This window comes from Xenopus laevis, chromosome 3S, assembly GCF_017654675.1.
Source record: "Xenopus laevis strain J_2021 chromosome 3S, Xenopus_laevis_v10.1, whole genome shotgun sequence".
Lineage (NCBI taxonomy): Eukaryota > Metazoa > Chordata > Amphibia > Anura > Pipidae > Xenopus > Xenopus laevis.
In genome coordinates, this window is record NC_054376.1 from 88963940 (window position 1) to 88976194 (window position 12255).

The following is a 12255-nucleotide window of genomic DNA, read 5'->3' on the forward strand; positions in this document are numbered from 1 at the left end:
AGGATCAAGAGTGTGCAAGGCTCTTTCCTTAGGATTTGCTGGAGCAGGACAGAAGGATGGCACAACAATTTCCTGGTTAAGGTGAAATTCCGAAACGACCTTTGGTAGGAACAAAGGGATGGTACGAAGAACAGCTCTGTCCGGATGGAAGATGAGATAGGGAGCTTTACATGATAGTGCACTGACTTCAGAGACACGTCTCGCTGAGGCAATAGCTAGCAGGAAAACCACTTTCCAGGTGAGCCACTGGAGAGGCACTGAGTCTAGAGGTTCGAATGGGGGCAGTTGAAGAGCGTGTAACACTAGGGTCAGATCCCAGAAAGGAAATGGTGCTCGAACTGGTGGAGCCACATGAGCCACTCCCTGTATGAATGTCTTAACGTCTGGAAGTAGAGCTAGACGTTTCTGGAAAAGAACCGAAAAGGGCTGAGATTTGAGATTTCAGGGACCCTAGAGACATGCCCAGGGAGAGACCTTCTTGCAGGAACTCCAGGATGTGTGGAATGGATAACTCCCGGAACTTTACCCTGTGTTTAGAGCACCACTGGCGGTAGGTGGACCAAACTCTGTTGTAGGCCCTGGCTGAAATAGGCTTCCGCGCTGCGCACATTGTGTGTGCAACGGCCTTGGAAAAACCCTTCTGGGTTAGGATTTGGGTCTCAAGAGCCAGGCCATTAAGTTGAGGTTTCCTGGGTTTGGATGCCGAATCGGCCCCTGGGTGAGAAGGTCTGGAAATGACAGTAAGGTCCATGGTTCTGCCACGGATAGATTGAGGAGGTCTGAGAACCAAGACCATCGGGGCCACCTTGGAGCAATCAGAATAAGTGTGGTCCGTTCTCTTTGAACCTTTCTGATGGTTCTGGGGATGAGCGGCAGAGGTGGGAAGGCATACGCCAGCTGAAAGGGCCAAGGAGCCGCTATGGCGTCGACATTGTGAGCCAGGGGATCCCTGTAACGAGCTAGGAACATCGGAACCTTTCTGTTGTGCCTGGTTGCCTTGAGATCTACCTCTGGGATGCCCCACCGTAGTGATATCTTTTGGAAGACTTCATCTTTTAGTGACCACTCGCCCGGGTCCAGGGACTGATGGCTGAGGAAGTCCGCTTCCCAATTCAGCAAACCTGGAATGTAGATGGCCGACAGGTGAACTTGCTGAGCTTCGACCCATCGAAAGATAAGCTTTATCTCGTTTAGCGCTCCCCTGGCTTCTTGTACCGCCTTGGTGGTTGATGAAAGCCACAGCCGTTGAGTTGTCCGACTGAACTTTCACCGCTTGGCCCCTGAGGACTTGTTGCCAGTGAAGGAGACCTAGTCGTATTGCCTGGATCTCCAGCAGGTTGATCTGCAGATGTCTTTCGTTCTGCTTCCACTTTCCTTGAGCAGACCTGCCCCCGAGAACTGCTCCCCAACTGAAGAGGCTCGCATCCATTGTCAGGATGCGCCAGCAAGGTTCACCTAAGCGTTTCCCCTTGGTGAGATGAGAGGTCTGTAACCACCAGAGGAGGGAGGACCTTGTCTGTTGAGAGAGTTGTATCTCCTGTAGTAGAGATTTTCATTTCCAAGAGGTGAGAATGTTCCACTTAAGTTCCCTGAGATGGAATTGGGCAAATGGTACTGCTTCTATGGTGGATACCATAACTCCTAGAACCTTCATGCAGAATCTCGCAGTATGTCGTGGCTTCTGAAGTAGACTCGTCACAAATTTTTGAAGGCAGACGACTTTCTCGTTTGGAAGAGATATCGTTTGAGATTGAGTGTTGAACGTCATGCCTAAGAAAACCATGGAGTGGCTGGGTACTAGTGAGGACTTGGTTAGGTTCAGAACCCAGCCCAGATCCTGTAGTTTGGTCATGAAGGTTTTTAGAGCTTGTTGAGCCTCCTGAATGAAGGTGCCTTGATCAGTAGGTCGTCGAGGTAGGGAGTGATGTTTATCCCTACACTGTAAATGTCTGCCGTGGCTGCGGCCATGATCTTTTTGAAGACCCGAGGGGCCGAGGTGAGGCCGAAGGGCAGACTCGTGAATTGGAAATGACGATTTTGGAAGGCAAATCTCAAGTATTTCTGATGCGGAGGGAAAATGGGCATGTGCAGATAAGCATCCTTTATATCGAGGGACATGAGAAATTGATCTGGTGACATCGCTGCAATGACGGCCCGTAAGGATTCCATTTTGAACTTCCAAGGATGGAGAAATTTGTTCAGTTCTTTTAGGTCTAGGATAGGTCGAACCGATCCGTCCTTTTTGGGAACTACAAAAAGGTTCGAGTAGTAACCCTTGAATCGCTCGGCAGGAGGTACAGGAAGAATAACTTATGCGAGGAGAAGACTGGCAATCACGTCTTGGAATGCTGATCGTTTGTTTGGTTCTTGTGGGAGCCGTGACATGAAGAAAAGTGGAGGGGGAGGAGATGAAAACTCTAGGTGGTAGCCTCGGGTAAAGACCTAGTGAATCCATGAGTCTTGAATTAGTGTGACCCACGTTTCTGGGAAAAGTCTTAATCTCCCCCCCCCACTGGCATTGCTCTCGGGAACATGGCGTCATGCTGAGGTAGTCTTATCTGTGGTCTTAGAGACGTGCTTCCTGTTTTGCCAGGAAGGTCTTTGTTTGTTTCCGAAACGACCTCTGTTTGTGAATGATGTTCTTGGAGGAGAAGATCTCGATCCTTTGGATTGGATGGTACGAAAAAACTTTCCCCTACAAAAGGTGGGACGAGCTTTTGGTTGTGGCAGCAGAGTGCTCTTACCTCCCGTAGCCTGGCTAATGATCTTATCGAGGTCGGGCCCGATGAGAAGTTTACGCTTGAAGGGAATGGAGGTAAGAGACTTTTTGGAGGAGAGGTCGGCGGACCATAATTTTATCCAAAGGGACCGTCGTGCTGCAACTGCGAGGGCTGATGACATAGGGGGTCTTTGTGCCCCCTTGTCAGACGCTTGAGTGCAGGTCAAGGAGAGCCTCCCACACCCCCAGATACTAAGGACTACACGCTAACCTGCAATGGAATAGACAGGGAAGAAGGAGTAGTTTGGTCTGGTAACCTGGAGAGGACCGAGTGGATCCCTCTGCCCCTGTGTGCTGCGCCTTGTCCTTGTCTCTGAAGGAAGATGCACGCAAAAACAGTGCGCTCCTTAATCTAAAAGCACTGAGGCCGTGCTACGCATGCGCGTATGTGCGCATCGTAAAAATTCCCCGCCAGTGAAGGAAGCGCCGTTCCACAGTGCGCTCCTGCTGTAATGGCGGCGCTCCCCTACTGAAGCTCAGTAGTAAGGCAGGGGTAGGACACCCCCAGATACTAAGGGTGTAGTGGACCTCTTGGCGCCTGTAGTGCGCTTGTCTCTCTTCCACCCAGGAGTCTCTTGGCCCATGATAGAGTCTCTTCCCCCCCCATAGATAAGGTAGAGTCCTTGCCAGGGGAATGAAGGGGAGAATTAGGGAAGCCTGGTCTGTTCTCTTTGTGAACACCATGCCTGAGAGAGGAAGGATAGGGACTGAGGAAACATACTTACCTCAGGCCCAAAGGACCCTATGCTCTCCTTGTCTGCTGGCCAGCATTAGCTCCTCCTGCAAGGGAAGGCAGACATTCGTTGAGCTGGGTGGTCTGTGCCAGAGCACAAGATGACCCCGGAGACAGGCTCCCAAGTTGGGGGATAGCATTAAGAGCCTTTACGCTGTGTAAAGGGTCTGCATTGCCCCTGGTGTCAGCTTAGCTGACTTAGAAGTAAGCAAAAAAATAAAAAGCGTCCTAACCTCCCGAGGACACAACTCAAAATTGGCTTAAGCTCCGCCTGCTGGGGGTATAGCCAGTGAGGGAGGAGTCAGTTTTATTTTATGGTTGTGTCCTGCCTCCTAGTGGTACTAGCTATACCCAAGGTCCCTGTGTCCCCCAAGCTGACTTGGAGAAAATATTTTTTTGGTTTTTGGATCCCCCCATTTCTGGGTTCATCACACCCATTTATGGGAGCAAAAAATAGTCAAAACAATGGAAAAATGTGTATATATATATATATATATATATATATATATATATATATATAGTGACATGCCACTGGCCTGCACATGCACTTTTATGGGGGAATTAGCATGTGGTAGACAGGTACCACTTTATTCTCCTAGTCTTTTCTCTACATACTATACTGTGTTTCCATATAGAAATAGGCCATTAAATAGGCTAAATTGTGAGAAGCAAGAGGACCACTGACACCTGGGCCCACCAGGTATCCCAGTGGGCCAGTCCAACACTGCACTAGCCTCTGCCACACTCTTGCTGGCAGCATGACACCTTTTCCCAGGCACCGTCTCTCCCCGCAGCACCACACTTCCCTCCACTCTAGGAGGTATCAGGAGAGCTCTCAGGTGTGGTAACACAGCCGTTTTACCTTTCCTAGGTAGAACCTCTCTCAGCTGCCACTTAATGACATTACTGATAGGGAATATTAACCCTACCTGAGCTGACTATTCCTTTACCACACATATAATGCAGTTTAAATGCACTCTTTTCAATGCATTTTCCTCTAAGACAGTGTTGTTTCTCAAACACCCTGTCACAATATACAGTGGTGTGAAAAACTATTTGCCCCCTTCCTGATTTCTTATTCTTTTGCATGTTTGTCACACAAAATGTTTCTGATCATCAAACACATTTAACTATTAGTCAAAGATAACACAAGTAAACACAAAATGCAGTTTTTAAATGAGGGTTTTTATTATTTAGGGAGAAAAGAAATCCAAACCTGTGTGAAAAAGTAATTGCCCCCTGAACCTAATAACTGGTTGGGCTACCCTTAGCAGCAATAACTGCAATCAAGCATTTGCGATAACTTGCAACGAGTCTTTTACAGCGCTCTGGAGGAATTTTGGCCCACTCATCTTTGCAGAATTGTTGTAATTCAGCTTTATTTGAGGGTTTTCTAGCATGAACCGCCTTTTTAAGGTCATGCCACAACATCTCAATAGGATTCAGGTCAGGACTTTGACTAGGCCACTCCAAAGTCTTCATTTTGTTTTTCTTCAGCCATTCAGAGGTGGATTTGCTGGTGTGTTTTGGGTCATTGTCCTGCTGCAGCACCCAAGATCGCTTCAGCTTGAGTTGACGAACAGATGGCCGGACATTCTCCTTCAGGATTTTTTGGTAGACAGTAGAATTCATGGTTCCATCTATCACAGCAAGTCTTCCAGGTCCTGAAGCAGCAAAACAACCCCAGACCATCACACTACCACCACTATATTTTACTGTTGGTATGATGTTCTTTTTCTGAAATGCTGTGTTACTTTTACGCCAGATGTAACGGGACGCGCACCTTCCAAAAAGTTCAACTTTTGTCTCGTCGGTCCACAAGGTATTTTCCCAAAAGTCTTGGCAATCATTGAGATGTTTTTTAGCAAAATTGAGACGAGCCTTAATGTTCTTTTTGCTTAAAAGTGGTTTGCGCCTTGGAAATCTGCCATGCAGGCCGTTTTTGCCCAGTCTCTTTCTTATGGTGGAGTCGTGAACACTGACCTTAATTGAGGCAAGTGAGGCCTGCAGTTCTTTAGATGTTGTCCTGGGGTCTTTTGTGGCCTCTCGGATGAGTTGTCTCTGCGCTCTTGGGGTAATTTTGGTCGGCCGGCCACTCCTGGGAAGGTTCACCACTGTTCCATGTTTTTGCCATTTGTGGATAATGGCTCTCACTGTGATTCGCTGGAGTCCCAAAGCTTTAGAAATGGCTTTATAACCTTTACCAGACTGATAGATCTCAATTACTTTTAAGAGTTTATTTTTTAACAAGGGGGGCAATCACTTTTTCACACAGGCCCATGTAGATTTGGAGTTTTTTTTCTCCCATTTTGTGTTCAATTATGTTATCTTTGACTAATAGTTAACAGTTTTTGATGAGCAGAAACATTTAAGTGTGACAATTATGCAAAAGAATAAGAAATCAGGAAGGGGGCAAATAGTTTTTCACACCACTGTATATATATATATATATATATATATATATATATATATATATATATATATATATATTTATATACAGTTAGGTCCATAACTGCTGTGCAGCTTATTAAGGAGCAAAATAATACATACCTCATTACCATGCATATTTGCAACATATTTCATTTCTGGAATGCCAATCATATGATGGGAAGGATGTAATCCAATGACCAAAACCCATAGTTGGTTACCTTAAAGTCATAAGAAATAAGCATTAAAAAGTTCTAATGTAAAACAAAAAGAAAAAAAACGATACATGAACAAACACTGAGTTACTGTCCTTGGGCTTCAAATTGACAATGAATTTGGAATGACCTCTTTGGAAGGCAATTAATCTCTTTGTAAATATAAGGAATAATTTTTCCTAGGTATAATATATATCATTTTTTTCAGGACAATCTTAGCTTTTGAAAACTGTGTTTTGTGTACATCCTTGTCTGTTAAAAATATAAGATTCCAGATACCTACACAATTAAAAAATATTCTTGTATGGAAAGCCTTGTTTTTCCTAAGTGTGTCTATGTGAAATATTATTATAATAATATTATTGACATTTATAACTTGTATAGATCACTATTTCGCTAATTGATTTTCAAAGCACTGCACTAGAATTGTACTAGAAAATATATTACTACTGTAGATTGCACAGATTCTTAGTTGCTGGCACTTTGAGCCTTTGCCTCTTAACACATAGACTAAAGTGGTTAAACAGGACCACTTTACTCAACTCTGTGCTTTGAATAAGGCAACAGAAGACAACTTGGATAACTTTTGCTATGCAGTAGGATCAATGCCCAAAACGTTTCTCTACTTTCACACCTTATTTTAGCCAGGGGATCACAGCCTGAGAGTCAAAGGAGGATCCTCACATAATAACACACGTGTTTCTAGGGCCACTAGAGTGCAATATTCAATGCATACCACTGCAGGAGGGTTTTGGCTTTACCAATACTGGGCTCAGTACTCACCGGATCATGAGCCCATATGACTTCACTGGTTACTCTTAACAGGAAAAACATGGCTATATATATGTATATATATGTATATATATAATTAGTTGTAGGCAGTCACACTCTGATCCAGATTCTTTAATTTGCTATGGGTGCTGGATCAAATGTTACACATAAATTTCACATAGAGCCACACTCCGATTTTAAGTGAATCACGTCCCATAAATTTGTGTGTCCAACGTTTTGGCCCTCTCTAGGGCCTTTATCAAGGATGTATATATATATATCTATATATCTATCTATATATATATATATATATATATATATATATATATATATATATGCTTTTTGAAACAGTAAATGGCCTTTCTAAAATTGTTTGAAGAAAGAATCAATTGCAGACTTTATTGTGCACTGTAGCATTAAGCTTTGCTTAACACATTTAAGCAAGTACATAGCTTCTGTAATAGTTCAAAACCAGTTTACTGTGGAAATTTTTAACCTTATGTACGTATAGAGTGCTATAGTAACCAGAGGAGCAGGTTATTATGATTATGCCGCCTGTATCATCATCTTTTTAACCTTGCTCCTGCTCATCACGATAAATAAAAAATGCAAGTAATTGTTACTGGCTGTGAAGAGTTAACTATGCCCATGTATTTAATTGCATATTTATAGAAAAATAATGCATTGTTGAAATAATAACAGAGCAGAGAGTACAGCCCTCCCTAAACACAGACGTACTTTATACTCAATAACCAGCTTTGTTTTTATGCTGGCTAACTGATCCATGCAAAACATTTACTATGGGAAAACATACTGTGTGGTTTCTCATGCTACATGTACGAAGAGATTACAATAATTTCAAAACTAAAAACATCTAAGTGCATTAGATATAACATATATATAATATACAAAATAACAAAAAAGTACTGCACTCAACAGGATCAGTTAGAGAACCTGATTTTAATAAACAAACAAAAGAAATTCCATTTGTTTTGTTATTTTATACACATTTTACCTGCACGTAGTCATGCTGTGTTGTTGTTTGGTGAGTACTCCTCCATGTTCCATATTATATATATAGTTTAGCATTCAACAGGTCTTAAACAAGGGTACTTTTTCTTTTGTTTCTTTTGAGAAACTTTGGGCTCTTAATAAAGATTTTTAACTTTTTCAACACCTGTTGAGTGCTATTACTGCTGTTATTTTTATACTCATTTGTCATTAGTACCCAGGCTTCTTATATTTAGTGCAGAGTGCTCTTTCCAGTTCCTACATATTCTGTTGCCCCTTACAGATATTATAAATAATTTACTTCAGTTCCTGCCTGAATGGATCTTATGACTGAAGGTCTCTATCACATACACACATGGCAGGGTCAATTGTTATCCTAAATCAATAAATCTGCCTTTAAGTATTTGGAGTGTAGCAGGGAGCCAGAATACCCAGAGAAAACCCACGCAATTAATGCACTGGCCTGGGGTACTTCTTGTGAGCACCACAGAGTGATCATATATCATAAGAAGCAGGAACATTTGGCACCCCTGGTGATTTATACTTTCTTTCTCCTTTAAGGGATTCTATAGAGTATGGCAAAAAAAGCAGCCCTATGTCACCTTTGATTTTGTCAGCTTCCTCTATAGCTAAACTATACCTCCCAACATTTTGGAAATAGAAAGAGGGACAAAAAGATTTGCTGCATGGAGCACGGTGCAATTTTTTGACCATGCCCGTTTTTTGGCCACGCCCCCAAATTCCAAGTCTGTTTTACAAAATTTGCCAGATAATGAAAGTTTGAACAAATTTCTGTGGTTGTTAGGTGTTATGACAGTTTTGCTAATGAAGGTGAATTGGCCTTTAAACTGCAAGTCACACTTTCCCCAGAGACCTGCTTATCTTAAATTGCTACAATTATTTCTTTGTTTATTTTAAATGTTACAAAAGTATCTAAGTATCTATTCTGGGCTCTCTGCCAAAAGCAAATTAAGTTAGAAACTTTGTATCTTTTTTCTGGCTGTTCAGTGCAGGAGATCAAAGAGAAAGTCGGGACATTTCAGTAACAAACCCGGGACTGCAGGTTGAGCTGTCAAAATCAGGACTGTCCCGCGAAAAACGGGACAGTTGGGAAATATGCTATACCAGTGGTTTCTTTAGTTTAGGTATGAGATGTCAGAGTACCATAGCTATGAGGGCTTCGACCCCATGTAAACAGAGAGAAGATAAATGAACTAAGGGCAGAGACACACGGGCAGATTTCTTCGGGTCGACTAATCTCCCTAAACTGCCTTCCCGCCAGCTAGAATGTAAATCACCAGCGATGGCCCTCGGAGCGCTTCGTTTTCACTTCGACTCCTTAACCTCTCCCATAGCAACTCCTTCAAGTCTCGCCATTACAGCAGCACCTTCTGCATAGTTTGCCTTAATACTTTTCCCCCAATTAGTCTACTGCAAACCTCTGAATAGTGTGAGACGCATGCCTTTCCTCTCTCCTCAGTTTCCCTTTCCTTTTTTTTCACTTTTCATTTGATAACTATGTGGATGAAATATGCATTTGAGTGTCCAAGATGAAAATAGAGCAAGCAAGGGGAAAATGCATCCACAGTATACTTTAGTAAATTAGGTGTTATTATTTTAGAGCTGGTTTATTGGTATGCTTCCTGCTACAGAAAATTCATTAATTTTACAGTGGGCTCATCTGTAGGACATTATAACAACTCTATTGTCTTTATTAAGGATCCCTGGACATGTGTTTTAAATAGTGGAATTTGTAAGTATTTGCACCAACATTAACATAATGATGTCCATACAACTTTAAATTATCCTGCCCTATGCAAATTGACCTGAGAGCAAGATCACTAGTGAAATTTCGGTAGGAACAAATGAGTGCTAGCTTATTGCCAAAGTAAAGCTAGCGAAAAGTCGCCAGTGGTTGCCATCCAGGACGAAACTCTGCATATTAGTGAATTGGCATAGTCTGAGCACATTTGTGCCTGGCAAAGTGTTGCGATGGGTGTGAAACAGACGCTGGCGGAAATTCGCCGGTTAGTAAATCTGCCCCATGTGGTTTGTCAGATGGCTTACTGCTGAAATAAGTCTGTAATCTGTCTCACAGCATAGGTACATCAGCAAATTAGTCCATGTGATGGGGCAAAGTAATGGCTTGCCCAATCAGAAAGGTTTAAAAATTCTATCAGGCAAGAACTGCATTGACCCAATGTAGTTTCATTGGTGATTTGATTAAGGGCTTTAAACAAATCAATCGTCACATTTTCATCATGCCAAAAATATAAATATGTGATAAAACGTGACAATTACTGAAGCGAATAATTACAGAAATGTAGTAAATACAAAAAATGTAATTGTAGAATAATTCTCAATCAAGTTTTGTCACAATTATAAAAGTTTTTCTACCGTCTTCCAAAATATTAATTTTAGAACATTTTCATTTTCTGGATCTATCTGTCTCTTGAATAAATGGTAGATTGCCTCTGTTTTTGCAATTTGCACCCCTCCCTCTATGTCATAAATAAGCCCGCTGGACTTTAAGAAATTATGTTTTGCACGTTATAGAAATAAATACTATATCACCTTAAAATGAGTTTTACTTAAATGAGCTGTTCACCTTCCTAACACTTTTTTCAGTTCAATTTTTTTCAGATTGTTCACCATAAACAATGGGTTTTTTTTCAATTACTTTGCATCTTTTATTTGTTACTGTTTTTCCCAAATTTAATTATTAAGTTTAATGTCCCTGTGTTTCAATCTGACAGCTCGATAATTCAGCAGCATCTCTGGAGTATTAGCAACTATTGTATCAATTCTAACAGCTGCCTTTAAAGGAACAGTAACATCAACAAATTAAAGTGTCTTAAAGTAATAAAAATATAATGCAGTGTTGCCCTGCACTGGTAAGACTGGTGTGTTTGCTTCAGAAACACTACTATTGCTATGTAGCAATGGAGGCAGCCATTCAAAGGAGAAAAGGCTCAGGTTACACAGCATATAAACTCTGTAGAACATAATGGTGTTATCCACTATTTAATCTGTGCCATATAACCTTTTTTCAATTTCCACCATTGCTACACAGCACCTTATTTTTATAAACTATAGTAGTGTTTCTGAAACAAACAGATCAGTTTTACCAGTGAAGGGGAACACAACAAGATATTTTCATTACTTTAAAACACTTTAATTTTTTTGATGTTACTGTTCCTTTAATGAAACTCAGGGATTATGCTCACCAGGGACAAAGATAAGAAATGTATCAACTAAATGTATCAATTTAGAACAGTTTACAGAGTCAGCGACCCCCTACCCTCCCAAACCTGCTTTACAAGGTGAAAAATGACACTTTACACTTCAATATTAGAAAAACAGTCCCACATAGAAAATAGAAAGTAACTGGAAAAAGTCTTTATTTCTGGTGAACTGTCTGAAACCAACTCAACTGAAAAAAGTGTTGGAAGGTGAACAAGTATCTCTACTGAAACAATATCCTTTCTCCTCATACTTGAACAAAAAGGATACAATTTCAGTAAATATTTCTGCTTAATTATAAAAAGTAATATAAGATGATATACCCAGAGGGGAAAGGGAAAAGTGTCTGGTGCTATAATCAGGTTTCAAAGCTTAACTGGTGTAGCTTAGAAGTGGGTTACTGTACAAAGCTCACTTTTGTACGTACCGGTCATATTAATATCAGCAATAATGAATGTGAACAAAGGACCTTAATATGCATCTTTTAGAGATTAAAAGGTAACATACAGCTGTCTAAAAGCAAAGAGCAGCTACAAGTTACAATTTAAGCAAGGCTGAGAGATTGGCATTACAGGAAATCACATCTTGGGAGGATGTTATCATTAAGCCTTCAGATAAAGGTGCTAACATTGTCATATGGCCCCGGGTCATGTACCTCACAGAGGCTCTTAAACAATTAAATGATACATCTTGTTATAAGAAACTTCTGTCGGATCCCTCTGATCGTTTTAGGTCCCTATATAATGGACTGATTACTGATGGCTATCAAACAGGCTTAATTTCAAAATGTGAGCATAAAGCATTATACAACACGACCTCTGTCACTCCAACTTTCTATATGTTACCTAAAGTGCACAAAAATTTACAGAAACCCCCTGGCCGCCCCATAGTCTCGGGTAATGGCAATCTCTGTGAGAGAGCAAGCCAATACATAGACAAGAAGCTACGCAAGTTCGTTGTCACATTACCATCATACATCCGTGACACAGGAGACTTGCTATATAAACTCTCACATGTGAAGGTAGATAAAGGGACCCTTCTTGTGAGTTGTGATGTTGAATCACTTTACTCATCTA

The 12255-nt window shown here is 41.4% G+C and overlaps 1 protein-coding gene across 2 annotated transcripts in view; it reads right to left on the bottom strand.

The window, feature by feature from the left end:
* Positions 1-12255, bottom strand: part of cpm.S (carboxypeptidase M S homeolog) — a 43830-nt gene that overhangs the window by 16348 nt on the left and 15227 nt on the right. For both annotated transcript variants that reach the window (XM_018255969.2, XM_041588613.1), the window contains exon 3: positions 6063-6160. In XM_018255969.2, coding sequence (XP_018111458.1) covers positions 6063-6160 — 98 coding nt within the window. The remainder of the gene's footprint in view (positions 1-6062; positions 6161-12255) is intronic.